Source organism: Cotesia glomerata, linkage group LG3 (genome assembly GCF_020080835.1).
Source record: "Cotesia glomerata isolate CgM1 linkage group LG3, MPM_Cglom_v2.3, whole genome shotgun sequence".
Classification (NCBI taxonomy): Eukaryota; Metazoa; Arthropoda; class Insecta; order Hymenoptera; family Braconidae; genus Cotesia; species Cotesia glomerata.
Genome location: NC_058160.1, coordinates 8,805,088 through 8,824,037, shown reverse-complemented (window position 1 = coordinate 8,824,037; position 18,950 = coordinate 8,805,088). Strand labels below are relative to the sequence as shown.

Below are 18,950 nucleotides of genomic sequence, written 5' to 3'. Positions count from 1 at the left end.
CAACGCACCGAATGTAATTATTATTTGACACTTTTAAAACGCGAAACAGTCGTAGTACCGCTGATTATTCAAATCGACAAAATAAATATTTATATTTGTTTGCTTTTATTTGTGAAATTCGGACAGTAAACTGGACACTACACGAATGGACGACAAACTTTAACGAACTAAAATGGCGGCCGATGCCATGGAGACGGAAGAGAAGACAAGCTGCAGAGTGCAGAGACCTCTGTTTTGTTCAATCGTGCGCATGCGCAGAAACAAGTGCGCGCGCCACTTGAAATGCCTGAAAAAATAAATAAAAGTAAATAAATAGGTTATTGTTATTACCTAGCGCTTTGTAAATAATGGATGTTCATTTTGATATTATTTTTAATTGGTAAGTTTAAAAATATTTTTTTTTTTTCAAATCAGCTGATTTCATTTTTTTTTTTAGCTGACGAAAAATGTGACGTTGATTTGTTGTAAAATTAAAAAATATATGAATGATGACGTTGAAGGATTTGCTAAGACGATTCACTAGGACAACAACAAGTAAATCTAGTCAGGAAAAAACGAAGAAAGTTGAAAAAAAACCATCTCTTATTGTGTATTGGATTCTTGCTGGGTTTAGAATTCTGCTCACTTTGCTTCCGCAAACTGGGTACATTCATCCTGATGAATATTTTCAATCAATAGAAGTAATCGCAGGTCATTTTATTGATATTTTTAAGTACCGGAAGTAGTGGACAGCTGTCATTTTTTTTAATAATAAATCAAATTTTTTTAATCACCAAATATTGAAGTTTGATAATGAAAATTAAATTAGCCAAGATCTGAAAATTTTAATAATTTTTTTTATTGAAAAAAATTAAAAGAAAAAATTTCACATGCAGAAAATTTGAAAAATTATACACGCAATTTTTTTAAAGTGTTATTTTACTTGTAATTTAATTGTTTAAAAAAAATTCGAAAATTGTTGAACGTCAGCTAATTTTAGTATCATTCTATGATACAGAAGTCAGCTGACTATAATTTTTTTTTTTTTTTTTTTTTTTAATTACAATAAAAAAAAGCTTCCAAAAATTTTCACTAATAATTTCTTTTAATTTTCACATGTGGAATTTTTTAATTAAATTTTTTTCATTGCTCTAAAATTATAAAAAAATTTTTAATATCTGTCAACTTCCTGCTATTTCTGTATTTTATAATTAATGATTAATGACAATATAAAAATAAATATTTATTTACAGGCGATCGCTTCGACATAGACGTGTACAAGCCATGGGAATACAACACAACATTCCCAATAAGATCGGCATTTGTATCCCAAGTGATAATAGGAGTCCCATACTCCATAATAAACGTGCTATCTCCATATCTATGGTACTATTTTCAAGTAAAAATCAGGACACCGTACTTCCTGGCGACAGTTCCACGACTAGCAATATGTATCCTGTCATTCTTATCAGATTACTGTCTCTTCAAACTGTGCCAGATCTGCAAGCTGAACTATCGATCGCGATTAATAATTTATGCAAGTTCCTACGTCATGATGATTTACGCCACGCGTACTCTCTCAAATTCCATAGAATTAATTTTAAATACTTTATTAATTTACTATGTCTCACGATGCATCGTATACTCTGAGCAAGTGGTCATCCAGAGTGACCACTTCAAAAATGCCTATGACAAGGCTCAGAATATTGTAGAACGAGTAAAGTACTACAAATTGCGAGCATCGCTTCCTTCGCACTCGCTCAATCATTGCCTAGTCCTTGCGACTCTTACAGTACTTGGTATTTTTAACCGTCCCACATTTATTGCTTATGCATTTCCACCAATTTTCTTCTGGCTTCAACGAGGACTAGGCTCTCGTAGTGTCAATCTCTGGGATTTTCATGTACGGATTATTATGTTTATTCTCTGTGGTATTCCAGTAACTTTATTTTTAATAATAGTTGACAGTTTTTATTTTGGATACTTGACACTTGGAGAAATAATTAATTTAGATGTAGGATTTAAAAATATTATTGTAACACCATTGAATTTTTTGAGGTATAATTCTGTGACAGATAATCTCGCTGACCATGGATTACATCCAAGATACTTGCATTTTTTAGTTAATGTACCACTTTTATTTAATATTATAGGCATTATTGCTCTTGCCGTCGGCTTAAAAATGATTCACAGGTATAAATTTTTTTTTTAAATTATGTAAGTATTTACAAGTGGGGTCAACCCCATTTTGGGTCATAACTAGGTGAAAAATTAATATTTTCAAATTTTTTTTTATTCTGCTTGTTTTTACGGCGCATTTATGATAAAAAATGTCGTGAAAAAAAAAATAAAGATTTCGATAGCTTTTTTGCCTTCAAAAGTTGGAAAAAATTTTGGCTCATGTTTTTGGATAAAATTTCTATTTTATCTTTTTTTTTTAATTGTTCATTTTTTTAAAAAAAAAATATATCAATAAAATCAAATAGAAATTTCGTTAAAAAAAAATGAAAATGAAATGGTAGACCCCACTTGTAAATATTTACAAAAAATTATTATTAATAAAAAAGTATAAATTTATAATTAAAAATTTAATTTTCAGCATTACAAAAAGACACTGGTTGGAGCTACCACGGATCCAAAGTATCGAAAGCTTGATGACAGCTTGCTTCATATTACCAATTGGACTTTTATCACTATTTCCTCACCAAGAGCCAAGATTTATCATTCCAGTAATTTTTCCTATCGTATTTCTCTACTCTCCAATAATTGAACGCAGCAATAGATTATTAGCTTGTAAAAATACCCGAGAAATAGTGGGACTAGTAAAAAAAAATATTGGAGTAAGAAGGCTTCAGTACCTCTGGGGCATAAGCAATATTTTACTGATAATTTTCTACGGATTTCTCCACCAAGGAGGAGTGCTACCTCTTACTAGGCATGTAGCAAGAGAACTTAAAGCCAAACCCGAGCTTACACACATTCATCTCTTTACTTCCTACACCTACTCGCTGCCCACAGCTCTTTTGCAACTGAGAAACACAAAGAGGACTTACACGAGCTCGGATCAACATCGCTATAAGCTTAAGCAAGATTTCTTTCTCTACGAGCAAGGCAGCAAAGCAATGAGCGACGTACTTGGTATAATTAATTCCAAGATTGTCGAGTGTGAAGCTAAGTTGAAGAGTGATAAAATTCCTTACAGAATTTATTACGCAATGCCTTTTAATTCATTAAGTAATTTTATTAATGAGCACAATCTCGCTGTTAATGGTACAAATAATTTAACTTTTAGTACTGTTAGTATTTTTTATCCGCATTTAACAACCGAAAAGTTACCTCTGTTAAATTTCACAAGCAATTTTGAGTGTTTTTTGGTTGACAAATTAGAAGTTTGTTTTGAAAAATTTATTTCGAATTTATTAAATCGTTTTGTACAATTTTTCAAAAATTTTGGCCTATTAGTCATTCGGATACAATATTCTAAAAATATTGATAGTATTTAGGATATTAATTAATCTTGTAAATTTTATATATTTTAATTAATATAAATAAAATTTTAAATTAAAGATTTAATTAAGAGATAAGTTAAATTTTATTTACTATAAAAATATAAAGTAAAATTATAATGAGATTAATTTAAAACGAGCATTAAAATATTTAATCAATATATTATATTTCACATTTCAATACGAGGTTCATCATAAATCCAAGGAAGTTCTTCGTTAAATTTACTGAGGTAAGCGGCGCTTTTAGCAGCGTGAAGTCTCGGATTATCAACGTAGGCTTCGCATCCATAACACCAGACAGAAAGATCAGTGAAGCTGAGAGTCAAAGGGTGTCCTTCATCTTGTCCATGGAGAATAGCATGTTGATTAACAGCTCGCGCGCAATTAACCCCATAGCAGTGAAGACAGATCCAATTTTCGGCTGTACTATTGCACTCTTTGCAAGGAGCTTTTACATCAATACCTTGTGCCGGAACCTCAGCTATCAATTCCAAGTGAGGACAATAACTCAAAGGAATTATTGCAAACATCATACTGTCCATCAGCGGTTTATCTTCATGGGGATTCCCCGAATCAGTTGGATTAACTCTCGAAGATCCAGGCTTGCTTTGGCTAGAGCTACACCCAGGTTGGTCCTCAACCTTCCCCGGTTTTTGTTCTTGAGAATCAGAACACTGCTTGGCCTGGCCACTTTGGTTGACATTCAACCCACCCATTTCTTTAGACAGCTGATGGATTCCATTTTTCTCAGTTTGCCATTCTTCTTGCAGAATTTTGGACTCCACTCCTGGACTCATGTCAAACTTAAGACTCACTGGTTGAGGAATGACATTTTCTTTCGGCAACGCAGCTTGATAAACTAAATTTGGCCAGTATGGTTTATGAGTTTTTAAAACATTTTTAATACTAGTAATAGCAGAAGTAGACAAAGCAGCAGTGCTGCGAGTTATAGGAGCCAGAGGATCTCCAAGAAGAGCTTTAGTACACATGGTCATTGCGTAAGAGATTGAGTTGACATTGTACCCGCCTTCTAAGACTAAAATCAGCCGACCATTAGCCAGCGATGACAACCAGTGAGTAAAGTGTCCATAAGCTACCGGAGAAACGCTGTAGCCACCAAGAGGATCTCCAACACACGCATCAAACCCAGCAGATACAAGAATTAATTCCGGGTTGAATTGATAAGCAATTGGTATAATGATCTGCTGAAAGGCAGCAATGTACTCAGTGTCACCCATTTTTTTGCGGTTCCAGGGAATGTTTACGTTGAAGCCTTCGCCTTTTCCCCTCCCGACGACGTTGTAGTTAGCTTGCTCTGAGGAAGGGAAAAAAGAGCCATTGTCGTACCTGTGAATTGAGATGTAGAGAACTTGAGGATCTTCTTCAAATATCGCTTGAGTCCCGTTGCCGTGATGGACATCCCAGTCGAGGATCAACACGCGCTTGCATCCGTGAAACTCAGTAGCGTAACGCGCAGCAATGGAAACGTTGTTGAAGATGCAGAAGCCACAAGCTGCGTCACGCTCGGCATGATGTCCTGGAGGACGAACTATCGCGACTCCTGACTGGCTTTCTCCGTTGAGAACGCTGTCAACCACCTGCAGAACTGAACCTGCTGCTACGCTAGCGCTGGACCATGTCTCGGTGTGGAGGTAAACGGACTCAAAGTTCCGTGACTCTTTGTGAACTTCAGACATTTTCTTTTTTTCAGTCGCCTTCATACTTTCTACGTAGCTTTCAGTATGCACTAGCAGAAGCTCTTCCTCTGTGGCAATCCGACCGGGAATTCTGTGACACCGCTTGAGCAAGTCGTACTCTTCGTGCTTGGAAAATATTCCAGAGATTCTTTCAGGAATTTCAGGATGCCTCGTGTCGGTAGGGTGGCAATGCTTCAGCATACGCTCGTCGTAGACCAAGGACACTCGGTGAGGAGCTTTGTTTAACTTGGTAGTCAATTGAAGGGAAAGTAATTGGTTGCGAATGTCATTTAGAAAAATGTCACTTTGTACTGGGTAATAATTTCGGGTCTCGTAGACAGTTGGTTTAGTTTCATTCTCTTTGAAAACTATCTCTGGAAGGTGACGGTCGCATTCTTTGGTATCTTCTGAGTGGATACTGTATATGTCCTGGAACTCGTAGCAGCTCCAGTAAGGCTTTTGTGCGTAAATTACATTTAAAATTGTCTCTCGGATACTTGCTGAAGGTGGATCGAGGGTTGATATCATTGGACACGGGTCACCTAGAAGAGCTCTTAAAGTTAGAGCCGCTGATTCTGACAGAGACTCTAAGCAATATCCGCCTTCGAGAATCACAGCTACTTTTCCGCTGGCTAGGCTGAGTAATTGTGAAAGTAAATGCGCGTAAAATGCTGGAGTTATTTTCATTTCTCCCTGGAATAATTTAATTATTGAATTAATTTTTTTTTTAATTTAAAGTTGTACACAGAAAGAAAAATTTCTCGACTGGAGAACAAAATTCTTGGCTCAAGAAAATTTTTGGGTGCCTGAAGGAAAACCGAAGTTGTGTTGGCCGAAATAAAAATTTTTCTTGAAATTCTATTTTTGGCGGAAATAATTTTTTCGTAATTCAAATTATCATAAATCTTGACACAATAAATTTTTATATTTGATCAAGATTTTTAGATACTTTAGGGAAGCAGTGTCACCTACTTCAGCTAAAAAAATTTTCTCACCTTAAGAAAATTTTTCTATTGAATATTTGATACCCATTTTATATTATTTTAGCGTGCAATTATAGATATTGAATGAAAAAAAATGATTCAATATTATTTGATCTTCTCATTTGAGATGTTAATCAATAAAAATATTAATGAAAATTTACTTTTATCGAGATACTTATTTAATTTTTTGGAGCAAGAGATAAATTTTTTCAAGACAAGAAAAATAACTTTTATCAAGAACTAAATTTTTTGGAGCAAGAGGCTGATTTTCTCAAAACAAGAAGATTTTCTTGACTTAAGTGAACCTTTTTTTCTGTATAGCTTAGATTATTTTATTTATTTCACCACCTTCTCGTCTCCAAGAGCAGAGTCAAAGCCAGCTGATACGACAATGAGATCGGGGTGAAACTAAATAAAATAAAATAAAAAAAATTTATTAATAATTGGTGATAATATTACCTCGGGACAGCCGAGAGCGGCGTCGTAACCTGCTGAAATTACTATGAGATCTGGTTGAAACTGAATTAAAAATATGGACAGTTTAATTGTTGTTATTATTATGATTATAATGGGATGTAGAGTGGAAATTAAAAAAATACCTCGTATGCCATAGGCAGTAGAACTTGCTGGAAGATTGCTAGATAATCTGCGTTCGTCATACCAGTTTTATTGAGGGGTATGTTGAAATTATATCCAATACCCGCGCCTTCACCGACGTAGTGGTAATCAGATTCTCTTAAATTAGGCCAGAATTCACCCTGCTCGTAGCGGTGGATCGAGAAATACACGACGCGGGGATCGTCATAAAACATTTGCTGCGTCGCTTGTCCGTGGTGGACGTCCCAGTCGACAATTAGCACTTTCTTGGCTAAGCCTTCACTCAGCATTGACTCAACTGCAATGGCTACATTATTAAAGAAACAGTAACCACAGTATTCTGTTTTCATTGCATGATGTCCCGGTGGCCTAAAAAAAGTCATTTTTTGTTAATTATTATTATAAATTTTCATTCCATGATTTAAAAAAAAAATATCGTGTGTGAATTGAATAATAAATGATACTGAAGTTAGGAGACATCTAATAATTTTTTTATATTTTTATGACAATTAAATTATTATAAAAAAAAATATCAGAAATTCTTTACGTAGAAATTTAAAAAAAGGTATGGGTGCAAATTTCTTTAAAGATTTTTTTTTACAATGAATTAAAAAAAAAATTTTTTTAATTGTCAAATAGAAAAAAAAATCTACTTGATTTGAGTAGGAAAATTCTTAAACTAAAAAATTTTTCTCAACTTAAGTAAATTTTACTTGATTTAAGAATTTTTCGTCTTGATACGAGACAGTGAAACTCTTCAAAATTATTTTCTTGGTTCAGGAATTTTTCTCTTGAATCAAATTCGTTTTTCTATCAGTGCAGATGTCTGCTAATTTCAGTTTCATAATAATAATTACCTAATTATTGCCATTCCATTTTGAACTTCTTCTTTACAAATAGCTTGTAATAAATTAATTGTCGATCCAGCGGCCAATTTCGACAATTTATATGTTGACTAAAATAAAAAATGAATATTAATATCAAGCTTAAATACTCTTTTAGCTATATGAAATTTTTCTTACTGGATGAACATAAATAGCGTCATATTTGGAAGATAAATCTTCGAGTTTAGTGAGATCAGTACACCCATCAGTCGCCTTCAGAATATCAATCTGCTTGCGACTATGTTTCAGCAATAACTCCTTATTTGTCGCCAACCTCGGGCTGATGTTCTTGCACCTATCAATCAACCCGAGTTCTTTGCATCGTTCTAGCGTTCTAGTTAATCTTTGAGGACATTCTGGATAATTTTTGTCCCAGAGGCATTGATGTTCTGCCATCGAATAATCATAAACTAACCCCGTCTCTCTCCGAGTCAGCAGACGTGAATCCATTGCACTTTGATAAATATCGTAAATAAAATTAGTGTCTGGTACCTTTGTCTGCAGGAGTTTCAACTTTTGTTCAGCAGCAGCCTTTCTTTTCGCAGCTATAATTTCACTAGACGGTCTAACCTGAAATAAAAAAAAAATATTTTAATCAAAAGATTGCAACAGGTCTTATCAGCTGGCTGATAAAAGCTATAAATTTAAATTTAAAATAAACTTATAAATTCAAGTACTTTTGATAATGGCGATTTATTTTTGTTGTTGGTCGATGACTTTTGTTTTGCAGACATTTTTAAATCAACTCAATAATTAATTTTTCCAAATAATTTAGTTTTAATAATAATTATAAATATTAATTAAATATTTTATTATTTTAAGTATAAATATAATGCGTCACTGATAAACACACTGATGTCAAATGATACTTAAATAAATAATAAAAACATGTGGGCGATTAACTTCCCACGGAAAATAATTAAATTATTCATAAAAATGACAAAACATTCTTAAAAACTTTCAAGATCTCATATTTTATTAATTATCATCATCATAATAATTATTTAACCTGAATATAGATAATAATTTGACATTAATAATAATAAAAAAAACATTCACTCTGTCAAAACAATGAAAGTAAAAGTATAACGAGTGATGAACAATTGTTTACCCGTAATTTTATCCAGATCTACTTTGTTTTAAATAATTACTCAACCGAAATAAAAAAAGAAAATTAGAAAACGTTATTGTTTTGTTTTTTTTTTAAGGGTGTTTGTTGGTGCATTACGTATTTAATTATTTAATTATTTACACTGAGCGCGGCAGTCGCGTGGAAAAAATTAAAAAAATCTCTCATGAAAACAAGACTTACTTAAAGCTTGACACTCAACTCAAGAGTCCAACCAACGCCATTTTCATAAAGCTAATCTTTGAATAAATAATTATCAATTAATATTTTATTTATTTAATTAATTGATTAGTAGAGCAGCTGTTATATTTATTGAATGTTTGAAAATGAATGAGAGATTGGTTCCTGAAAGAGTTAAAGTTATTTTTTTTTAATTTTACCGAGTTTACGTTGAAAAACATGTCGTCGAAGGAAGTTGTTGATGACACCGGTTCGGATGGTCCTAGTGAATCTAAAAGGAGGAAAATAACCGATGAAAAATCAGTGTGTGAACCGGAGCCGAGTGTTGAAAAACCCGCGGAAAATTCAGAGGTAACTGAACCTCGTCTGAGTGATAAAAAAGAACAGGAGGAGTTGAGTAAACAGAATGTTTCAAATGTTGGACAGGACTTGACTGTAAGTATTTTGCTCGGTTGTTTGTTTATTTATTTTAACTCCAAAGAGAAAAGTTGATTGGATTTTTTTAATTTTTAGGTATCTAGTGCCTCGACGACGGATAAAACCCCTGGAGTTCATACAGATGTTGTTGCTGAACACTACAATGCTATTCCGGAGCGAGGTTTGTCTCATAGAAATCAGAGTAGAATTTTTTTCATGAGAAATTTTAACAACTGGATAAAAAGTATGCTTATAAGTAAGTACTTTTTTTTTTTTCATTGAAAATTTTGAAATTTTAATTAATTAATGGGATTTTTTTTTTTTTTTTTAGATGAGTATCTGGTGAAAATAAAAGACTCATTGCCCCATGGGACACCTATTAAAGTACTTGACATGTGTTGCGGTAAAGGTGGTGATCTTTATAAATGGAAACAGGGAGCAATTACGCACTTAATATGTACTGATATTGCTGATGTTTCTGTTCAGCAATGCGAGAGTCGGTATAACGAAGTTGCTAATCAGGCTAACAATAATCGTGGATATGCAAAAATTTTTACCGCTGAATTTATTGCTGCCGATTGTACAAAGGTAATTTCACTCATGAAAATTAAGTGAGCCGACATCTAAAAATTTTTAGAATTTTTTTTTATTGAAAAAATTATTACAAAAAAAAAAAAAATTAATTTCATGGAAAAACTGTAAATTCAATTTTTAAAAAATATTTTTTTGTTCTAATTTTTTTAATAAAAAAAATCAAAATATTAAAAACGTCGGCTAACTTTAGTATTATATTTCACTCTATTTTTTTTTTAATCAACTTGGATCAAATTAATAATTGTAAAATTTAATTTTGAATTTATTCAGGTACGTTTAAGAGAAAAATATAAAGATGCAAGTGTCCAACTTGATTTAGTAAGTTGTCAATTTGCATTACATTACAGTTTTGAAAGTTTACCACAGGCTGAATGTATGATGAGAAATGCTAGTGAGAGTCTTAAACCAGGTGGTTATTTTATCGCAACCATTCCAAATGCTAATGATCTAGTGTAAGTATTTTTATTTTTTTTTATTTACTCTACTGATTTATTCTTGTTAAGTAAATTTCGCTGTCATAAATTTTAGATATCAATGGAAGCAGGCTGAGGGTAATAAATTTGGAAACAGTGTTTACAATGTCGAGTTTTTGTGTGACAAAGAAAACATACCTCTGTTTGGCGCCAAGTACAATTTTCACCTAGAAGATGTTGTCGATTGTCCAGAATTTCTTATAAATGTTACAGTATTAAAAAAACTTGCTGCTAAATTTGGACTTGAATTCATATCATTTGAGAGATTCAACGAATTTTATGCCCGGTGCAAAGCCGATGGCAAATCCTTGCTGGCTAAAATGCAAGCAATGGAGTCATATCCGCCGTACCATGAACCTGAATTGAAGGGTAATAACCCTGAAGATTATCAGCATGCGATTCAGTATACGCAAAATAAACCCGATCATCGCAAAATCGGGACACTTACTCTTTCCGAATGGGAAGCTACATGTAAGTATTTTCAGAAATTACTAAAATAATTTTTTTATTTTATACTTTAATATTTATATTAATTTTAATTATTTTTTCAGCTTTATATGCCGTAGTTGCATTTAAGAAAATGAAAACATCGTGGAGTAGCGAGGGTAAACCTGAATACTCAAAAGCGTGAGGACTTTTATACATTTTTTTTTTAATAAAAATAGGTTTAAGAAATTACTTGCGTAATAAAAAAATGAATTGTACAATTATTGAAATAAACATTTTTTCAATCTTACTCTAATTGATAATCTGATCTAGGGGATTTTTTTAAAAAGTTGATGAAATAAATAAATAAAATTTATTTATATAAATTTAATATAAATTTTTTTTTCTTTATACTAAAATTCAAAAATCTGTCAATTTTTTGGATTTTTAAAACATTATTACTATTAGAAATTTTTAATAAAAAAATTCCATATCTAGAAATTAAAAAAAAAAATATTTTTTTATAAATAATTTATGATGCTAAAATTTAGCAGGCATTTAAAAAATTTTAATTTTTTAAATCAATAAAAATTATAAGTAAAAAAATATTTTTTTAAATTTTCTACATGTCAAATTTTTTTATTTTCATAATTTTTTTCAATAAAAAATTCTAAAAAATTTTTAAATGTCGGCTAATTTTATTTTCATAATTTTTAATAAAAAAAAAAATTGTCAGCTGTTTTTGAATTTCAGTAAAAAATTTTCCTTATCATCTAATAATTAATATTCGTATTTTTTCCAACTATTTATTAATCCCACACAAAGTTATCAACACAAAGAAATTTAAACCAATAAAGAAAATCTGGAAAATCACGTGACCCAAAAATGTATGCGCATGCGCAGTTTTGCATTCGTGGCACTTAGCTATTTTCCAGCGAGTCTCTGGCCTCAACTGTGTGCTCTCACTTGTGCACTTGTATTCTAGCGACTTGTACCATCGTTTGTGCTTCAAGTTGCCGTGCTGGTGAGGAGTGGAGGCCTCCTAGCCCAAGCTCATTTAATATCACATCACTGTTCTCGCATCCACCTCAACATTTTACCCCAATACTTGTACTCGTATTGCATAAATTATACAATTACATCGTGTACAAGCACACAACAGACAACAGCTACTACATATTTACAGTGTACAGTGTACAAGAACCGACACCGAGTACAGAGCAGCCGCCAGTTGCCAGAGCCAGTAGGTCTTAGTTACCTGTCGTCATCACTACCATCGCTTGCGGTCGCTACCACTTTTTCATACATTACAAGTTAAGTACAAGTGTACCGCAAAATTACTCTCACTCAACTCTGAGTGAATTTCTTGCCGAGGTAGAATGGAAGTCGAGCAAACCGCCAGACCGAACTCTGAATCCGTAAGTTTATTAATATATTTTATTATATTTATTTATTTCACGAATTTTTACCTACTCAGTTATCGATAAAAGTTTCGTATCATCTCAGTTTACTCTTTAAATACGGTACGCTTGTAGAGACGCGAAATTTTTCAAAGTCCCAAAATGGCGTCTGCGACTAAGTCCCGAGAGCATTATAACTCAATAATTATAACTCTGAGTTAATATGTAATTTTTTACTTTCTACAGCTAACTATTTTAATTTATAATTATTGAGTAAATAAATAAATTATTAATAAATAATTATTAAAAATATTTAGTGTGTTGATCCAGAATTTCAATGATAATTTTATTATTTTAGGAAAAAAAGGCCAAGGAAAACAGTAGCGCAGCCGGGAATCATGGAGGTAAGAAACATGACGAACAATACGTAAAATAAAATCACAAGTTTGAGTTTATAAATCGTGAACACGTTCGAGAATTTTCTAAGTTAGGTTAACTGTATGATAATAAATCCATAGCGTTTGGTGAGGAATAAAATAGCCTGAAGGTGTGTGTTTAAAACTATTGAGCTTATTAAAGTTTAAAAGATATCTCGTTTTATTGTTACATACATATAGTTTGAGTATACCACGTGCTCATATCGGAGTAACGTATTCTTATGTAGATGTAGAAGTCCATTAATTATTCAAGTTAGCTGATCGATATGTTTCTCTATTTTATTTAGATACTCATATGAATGGTATGTCCAACGGGTTCGATCGCAAGAAAGAGCACAAGTCCGAGCGTAAAGACAAGGAGAGATCTCATAAGTCTGAGCACCGGGACAAGGATCGCAAGGACAAGGAGAAGAGCCACAAGTCTGAGCATAAGAGCAAGGATCGCGACAAAGACAAGGAGAAGGATAAAGATCGGCATAAGGACAAGCACAGCTCCTCCAATGGCTCGAGCTCCAAGGATAAGGATAAGGACAAGGACAGGCATGCCAACAGCTCTAGTAGCAAGGATAAAGACAAGGACAGGAAGAGCAGTTCCTCTAGCAAGGATAAGGACAAGGAGCACAGGAGCAGCAGCTCGGTTACCAAAGACAAGGAAAGGGATAAAGACAAGAAGGATCATCATAAATCTAGTTTGAGTTCTAAGGATAAAGACAAGTAATTATTTTTTCTTTTTTGTTAGTAATTATTTTATTAAAATTTATGAAAATTAAATTAGGTAACATTCAAGTTAGCAATTACTTGACAATTTTTTAATTTTATTTAACAAAAAGATTTGTTTCAAATAATTATTTTTAAAAAATTGCATTTTTTATTTTTTTAAATTTCCAGATGTCATTTTTTTTTCTAATTTTTTTTTTCTTTTTTTGTGTTAGTAATTGTTTTATTAAAATTTATGAAAATTAAATTAGGTAACATTCAAGTAACAATTTTTTTATTGAAAAAAAATTAAAAGAAAAAATTTGACAGAAAACTTAAAAAATTCTAACTGCAATTTTTTAAAAATATTTTTTTATTTGTAATTTTTATTGATTCAAAAAATCATAAATTATCAAATGGCTAATTTTATTATCATTAAAATTTAATGTTTTAATTTTTTTTTATTAAGGCATCATTCAAGTTCGAAAACAAAAGACAGTAAGGATAAAGAAAGAAGCAAGGACAAGGATCGGCATCACCATGAATCCTCCCGGGATAAGGAAAAAGACAAGACATCCTCAAAAGACAAAGACCGTAGACACAGTTCGTCGTCTAAGGACAAAGATCGACATTCCACGTCTCATTCTTCGTCAAATGATAAAGATAAGTCCAGGTCGGACAAAGATCGGCACCGCCATGATAAAGACAAGGATCGGCATCGCCGTGATAAGGATAAAGATAAGAAGAGTCGCGAGGACCGCGACAAGGGTGAAGTTAAAGAAGAGATCGTTGTGAAGGAGGAGGAAAAGAGCCAGGTTTATAATGATTCTCAGGCTTATGAAGAGAAACCTCTGATTAAAGACGAGCCTGTGAGCCAGGTGCCGGTAGCTGAGGATGAAGATGACTCCAACAGTGAAAACGGTCTTTGTATCAATGAAGATGATGGCAATGATGCCGCGGATAGAAATGTTAAAAGAGAGGAAGAGGATGAGGATGAGGATTACAAGCAGGAGCAGAACAGCATGAACTCGTCGGATGCTAATGATACCAGGCTGTCGGATTTGCATAATACCACTCTGAAGACAGAAGAAGAGTCTGACGAAGACTTACCACTGGTATGATCTTGTTGCTGTATTCACTTCAAATTTTTTTGTTAATTTGACACTTTAAATTGGGTTATTAGAAATTTTTGATAACTCTGCTTAGATTTTATGGTAAATTTTTGTCGAGTTATGGGCCATGAGGATTATGGAGACATTCTGGATGATTTTTTAAAAACAAAACAGCCGACTGGCTATCAGTGTAGCTTTGGTTATAAATTTAGAGTACTATATTCATTAATTTGCGTGTATATTATTTTAAATGTATGTTTTATTGTTGACTGATTATTTTACGGTTGATATATCTGTATTTATTTGTTTTTAGAGTGTACGTAAACCGTCTCAAAATTCTAAGAGAAAAGTTGACTCCTCGGATGATGAAGATGATGTTCCTTTGGTCGCTAGGAAAAAAACTAAAAAGGAGGTTGTTAAGAAGAAAAAGAAGAGAAAACACTCTGACGATGAAGAGGAGAATGACTATGAAGAAGTTAAATCTGTAAGTTATTTTTATTAGTGATTTTTTTTTTTTTATTTTTTATTAAAATAATGGTTTTATTTTTATGACAGAAGTCAAAGAAAAAGAAAACGGCAGCCAAGCCTGTAAATAATGCGTCTCCGAGGAAGAAAAAGAAGGACGAAGAAGAAACAGAAGTTTGGAAATGGTAAATAACATTTTGAATATGTAATTAAATTGTTGAGTTGAGAATTTTATTGAGGCCAATTCTTACATCACTTGAGCTTGGTTGTATCACGTGGTTAAACAGTATAACCTCTTTTAGCGTTGATGTAATTTGATGAGTGTCTCATTGAAGTAGACAAATTCGATAACTTATTGATTGTTTTATTTTATCTGTACTGCTGTAATATTCAGCTGTAAAATCTGCTTCGTATTAATTTATTTAATTAATCAGAGATTGTTATTTAGTCATGAGTTATTTGTCTTTTAAATGTACTAAAGGTTACGCAAAACGGAGTTAATTATGTCAAGAATTTGATTACCAAGAAGCCAAATAAAATGCGCCCGAGCATTTTTATTTTTGAGAAATCGATACGTAGATTATTTCTTGATTGCTCTGGTAGTAATAATGTCGCTCGATTTAAATTGTATAATAGTTTTAATAATAACTGCAGATCGTTGAGGTTATGGACGCGTGTGTTGGCTAGAAAGCCTGCGCTAAGTGTAAAACCCGGGAAAAAAATCAATCAATGGTTCAAGAACTTTTTTTTTTTAATAATAAATATTTAAATATTTACAAGTGGGGTCAACCATTTTAATTTTTATTTTATTGAACAAAATTTCTATTTGATTTTATTGATTTATTTTTTTTTGAAAAATATATAATAAAATGAATAATTAAAAAAAAAAAATAAGTTGATCATCACTATTTTAAAAATTTTCAAAAAAAATTTATCAATTTTTTAGAAAATTGTGACATCCAACTTTTTTTTTTAAGTTGTTCATTTTTTTATGTACTTTTCAAAAAAAAAAAAAAAAAAAAAATATATATCAAAAACATCAAAAAAAGATAAAATAGAAATTTTATCCAAAACCATGACAGCCAAAATTTTTTCCAACTTTTGAAGGCAAAAAAGCTATCGAAATCTTTATTTTTTCCGTTCACGACATTTTTTATAATAAATGCGCCGTAAAAACAAGCAGAATGAAAAAAAAATTTGAAAATGTTAATTTTTCACCTAGTTATGACCCAAAATGGAGTTGACTCCACTTGTAAATAATTACCATATTTTTTTTTTTTAAATAAATTATTAAAATGAATTTTTTTATTTTAGGTGGGAAGAAGAAAAAAAGTCAGATGGAACAAAATGGACATTTTTGGAGCACAAAGGTCCTGTGTTTGCTCCAGAGTACGAACCACTGCCTCCATCAGTTAAATTCTACTACAACGGCAAAGAGATGAGACTCACCGAGCCAACTGAAGAAGTAGCAACATTCTACGCTCGTATGTTAGAGCATGATTACACTACCAAGAAAATATTCAATGACAATTTCTTCAAAGACTGGCGCGAAGTAATGTCAGAGTCTGAACGCAAAACAATTACGGATTTGAGCAAGTGTAATTTCCGACCAATGCACGATTACTTTATCCAAAAGTCTGAAGAGCGCAAAGCAATGACCAAGGAAGAGAAGAAAGCGCTGAAGGAAAAGAACGATGAGATAACTAAAGAATACGGGTTCTGTACCATCGATGGGCACAAAGAAAAAATAGGAAACTTTAAGATTGAACCGCCAGGCTTGTTCCGAGGTCGTGGTGAGCATCCCAAGATGGGCAAGCTTAAAAAACGAGTAATGCCGGAAGATGTTTTGATAAATTGCTCAAAGAATTCTGTTATTCCGAAACCACCACCTGGACACAAGTGGCGCGAAGTTAGACACGACCCCACGGTGACGTGGTTGGCTTCTTGGACTGAAAATGTCCAGGGGCAAGTCAAGTATGTCATGTTGAACCCGTCGAGTAAATTAAAGGGAGAAAAAGATTGGCAGAAATATGAGACAGCGCGAAAATTAGCCAAGTCTATAGATAAAATTCGTGCTGAGTACCGTGAAGACTGGAAGAGCAAAGAAATGCGGATTCGACAGAGAGCTGTGGCACTGTACTTCATTGACAAATTGGCTCTGAGAGCTGGTAATGAAAAAGACGAGGACCAAGCGGACACCGTTGGTTGCTGCTCGTTACGTGTTGAGCACATTACTTTACATGAGCAGAAAGACGGTAAAGAATTCGTCGTTGTGTTCGATTTCTTGGGTAAAGATTCTATCAGATATTACAACGAGGTACCGGTTGAAAAACGCGTGTTCAAGAACCTACAGCTGTTCAAAGAGAATAAATCTGATGGAGATGACTTGTTTGATCGGCTTAACACCGCTGTGCTGAACAAACATCTCACTGAACTTATGGACGGGCTCACTGCCAAAGTCTTCAGGACGTATAACGCTTCTTGGACCTTACAACAACAGCTGGATGAATTAACTGATCCTGAATATTCGGTTGCCGAAAAAATTCTTGCTTACAATCGGGCCAATCGCGCTGTTGCTATTCTTTGTAACCATCAACGGTCTGTTCCTAAAGGACACGATAAATCTATGGAAAATTTGAACGCTAAAATTGAAGCTAAAAAAGAAGCTATCAAGGAAGCTGAAGGTCAAGTTAAAGATACCAAGCGGGAAGCTAAGCATGGATCGATGAAAGCTAAAGAGTATGTTTGAGATCATATTTTAATATTGACATTTAAGTTAGCAGTTACTTGACCATTTTTTTATTTTTTTTAACAAACAAATTTGTTCGAAAAAATTATTTTAAAAAATTGCATTTTTAATTTTTAAAAATTTTTACATGTCAATTTTTTTCCAAATTTTTTGAACAATAATTTATTTGTCATCAAAATTCTTAAAATTATTAAATGTCTGCTAAATTAATTTTAATATTGTTATGACATTAAAGTTAGCAGTCACTTGACCATTTTTTAATTTTTTTTAACAAACAAATTTGTTCGAAAAAATTAAAAAAAAATTGTATTTTTTATTTTTTTAAATTTCTACATGTCAATTTTTTACAATAATTTATTTGTCATAAAAATCATTAAAATGATCAAATGTCTGCTAAATTAATTTTAATATTGTTAGATTTTTATTATTATCTAATGAGGAATTTTTTTTCTTTGTACAGTGCACATGATAAAGCTAAGAAGAAATTGGAAAAATTAAAAGAACAACTGACTAAATTAGAGGTACAACGAACTGACCGTGATGAAAACAAAGCTATCGCCTTGGGAACGTCTAAGCTCAATTATCTCGATCCGCGAATTACTGTAGCATGGTATTTATTATTATATTTTATTTTATTTAGGATTATTAAATAAATAAAGAGTATAAAATATAAAATAATTTTTTTTTTTACAGGTGCAAGAAAAATGACGTGCCAATTGAAAAAATATACAACAAAACTCAGCGTGATAAATTCAGGTGGGCGATAGACATGGCAGGACCCGATTACGTTTTTTAACAACATTCATTGTAATTAATTTATGAATAATTACATACTTATACATATATATTTATATATACATATAAATATAATTTTTATAATTTCGAATGGTTGACAATTCGACAATTCGATAGAGTATTTAGTAAATTTTTTTTAATTAAATTGCCACAATAATTATCTATTTGTTTTTATTTCAATTAAAGTGGTCAGTAGATTCATATTCATATTGTGCTGGTGAATAAACTAAAAAGAAATTCAATGATTTTTATTTTTTAAACTGACAAGTTATGATTTAATAGTAAAAAAAAAAAAAAATAAGCGTGAGTGTTGAAAAAAAAACGAAAAAAAAAAAAATATAAAACTGCGTAGTAAAAATAGCAAAAAAACACGTTTTATATAAATATTATATAGTGTGATGAATGAATAAAGTGTGTAATGTCTTAGTTAA

At 32.1% G+C, this 18,950-nt stretch overlaps 4 protein-coding genes across 9 annotated transcripts; 3 read left to right on the top strand and 1 right to left on the bottom strand.

Annotated features, from left to right (window-relative positions):
* Positions 1-290: 290 nt before the first annotated feature.
* Positions 291-3,497, top strand: LOC123262102 (GPI mannosyltransferase 4). Of its 2 annotated transcripts, none has more exons than XM_044724137.1 (4): positions 291-379; positions 437-690; positions 1,233-2,172; positions 2,579-3,497. In XM_044724137.1, the coding sequence occupies exons 2-4, from the start codon at positions 486-488 to the stop codon at positions 3,480-3,482; spliced, it is 2,049 nt and encodes a 682-aa protein (XP_044580072.1). In that variant the 5' UTR covers positions 291-379; positions 437-485; the 3' UTR covers positions 3,483-3,497. The 2 variants fall into 2 exon arrangements, with proteins under 2 accessions (XP_044580072.1, XP_044580073.1); XM_044724138.1 differs by having other exon boundaries at positions 299-368; positions 423-690.
* A 130-nt stretch (positions 3,498-3,627) lies between these two features.
* LOC123262100 (histone deacetylase 6) lies at positions 3,628-8,856 on the bottom strand. Of its 3 annotated transcripts, none has more exons than XM_044724135.1 (6): positions 8,758-8,856; positions 7,785-8,216; positions 7,620-7,717; positions 6,765-7,131; positions 6,625-6,684; positions 3,628-5,875 (listed from the first exon to the last, which is right to left on the bottom strand). In XM_044724135.1, exons 2-6 carry the CDS (start codon positions 8,094-8,096, stop codon positions 3,656-3,658), a joined length of 3,057 nt encoding a protein of 1,018 aa, XP_044580070.1. In that variant the 5' UTR covers positions 8,097-8,216; positions 8,758-8,856; the 3' UTR covers positions 3,628-3,655. The 3 variants fall into 3 exon arrangements, with proteins under 3 accessions (XP_044580070.1, XP_044580068.1, XP_044580069.1); XM_044724133.1 differs by lacking the exon at positions 8,758-8,856 and adding an exon at positions 8,324-8,435; XM_044724134.1 differs by lacking the exons at positions 6,625-6,684; positions 8,758-8,856 and adding exons at positions 6,514-6,573; positions 8,324-8,435.
* A 144-nt stretch (positions 8,857-9,000) lies between these two features.
* LOC123262101 (mRNA cap guanine-N7 methyltransferase) lies at positions 9,001-11,175 on the top strand. The gene is made up of 6 exons (XM_044724136.1): positions 9,001-9,390; positions 9,469-9,628; positions 9,704-9,960; positions 10,237-10,418; positions 10,495-10,910; positions 10,991-11,175. The coding sequence occupies exons 1-6, from the start codon at positions 9,106-9,108 to the stop codon at positions 11,068-11,070; spliced, it is 1,380 nt and encodes a 459-aa protein (XP_044580071.1). The 5' UTR covers positions 9,001-9,105; the 3' UTR covers positions 11,071-11,175.
* A 619-nt stretch (positions 11,176-11,794) lies between these two features.
* Positions 11,795-18,751, top strand: LOC123262089 (DNA topoisomerase I, mitochondrial). 3 transcript variants are annotated; one of them, XM_044724109.1, is made up of 10 exons: positions 11,795-12,283; positions 12,624-12,669; positions 12,990-13,233; positions 13,303-13,416; positions 13,868-14,513; positions 14,824-14,994; positions 15,066-15,160; positions 16,290-17,714; positions 18,185-18,334; positions 18,418-18,751. In XM_044724109.1, exons 1-10 carry the CDS (start codon positions 12,245-12,247, stop codon positions 18,518-18,520), a joined length of 3,033 nt encoding a protein of 1,010 aa, XP_044580044.1. In that variant the 5' UTR covers positions 11,795-12,244; the 3' UTR covers positions 18,521-18,751. The 3 variants fall into 3 exon arrangements, with proteins under 3 accessions (XP_044580044.1, XP_044580043.1, XP_044580042.1); XM_044724108.1 differs by having other exon boundaries at positions 12,990-13,416; positions 15,069-15,160; XM_044724107.1 differs by having other exon boundaries at positions 11,796-12,283; positions 12,990-13,416.
* Positions 18,752-18,950: the final 199 nt, after the last annotated feature.

What these genes read in the sequence shown, in the direction of transcription:
- LOC123262102 (XM_044724137.1), top strand. Translation starts at nt 486, where the DNA reads ATGATGACGTTGAAGGATTTGCTAAGACGATTCACTAGGACAACAACA. An exon ending in ATCAATAGAAGTAATCGCAG is followed by an intron (nt 691 to 1,232) that starts GTCATTTTATTG and finishes ATTTATTTACAG; the next exon opens with GCGATCGCTTCGACATAGAC. An exon ending in GGCTTAAAAATGATTCACAG is followed by an intron (nt 2,173 to 2,578) that starts GTATAAATTTTT and finishes TTTAATTTTCAG; the next exon opens with CATTACAAAAAGACACTGGT.
- LOC123262100 (XM_044724133.1), bottom strand. Translation starts at nt 8,380, where the DNA reads ATGTCTGCAAAACAAAAGTCATCGACCAACAACAAAAATAAATCGCCA. An exon ending in ACGCTATTTATGTTCATCCA is followed by an intron (nt 7,718 to 7,784) that starts GTAAGAAAAATT and finishes TTTTTATTTTAG; the next exon opens with TCAACATATAAATTGTCGAA. An exon ending in AATGGAATGGCAATAATTAG is followed by an intron (nt 7,132 to 7,619) that starts GTAATTATTATT and finishes GACTTTTTTTAG; the next exon opens with GCCACCGGGACATCATGCAA.
- LOC123262101 (XM_044724136.1), top strand. Translation starts at nt 9,106, where the DNA reads ATGAGAGATTGGTTCCTGAAAGAGTTAAAGTTATTTTTTTTTAATTTT. An exon ending in ATGTTGGACAGGACTTGACT is followed by an intron (nt 9,391 to 9,468) that starts GTAAGTATTTTG and finishes TTTAATTTTTAG; the next exon opens with GTATCTAGTGCCTCGACGAC. An exon ending in GATAAAAAGTATGCTTATAA is followed by an intron (nt 9,629 to 9,703) that starts GTAAGTACTTTT and finishes TTTTTTTTTTAG; the next exon opens with ATGAGTATCTGGTGAAAATA.
- LOC123262089 (XM_044724107.1), top strand. Translation starts at nt 12,245, where the DNA reads ATGGAAGTCGAGCAAACCGCCAGACCGAACTCTGAATCC. An exon ending in GAAACAGAAGTTTGGAAATG is followed by an intron (nt 15,161 to 16,289) that starts GTAAATAACATT and finishes TTTTTATTTTAG; the next exon opens with GTGGGAAGAAGAAAAAAAGT. An exon ending in GGATCGATGAAAGCTAAAGA is followed by an intron (nt 17,715 to 18,184) that starts GTATGTTTGAGA and finishes TTCTTTGTACAG; the next exon opens with TGCACATGATAAAGCTAAGA.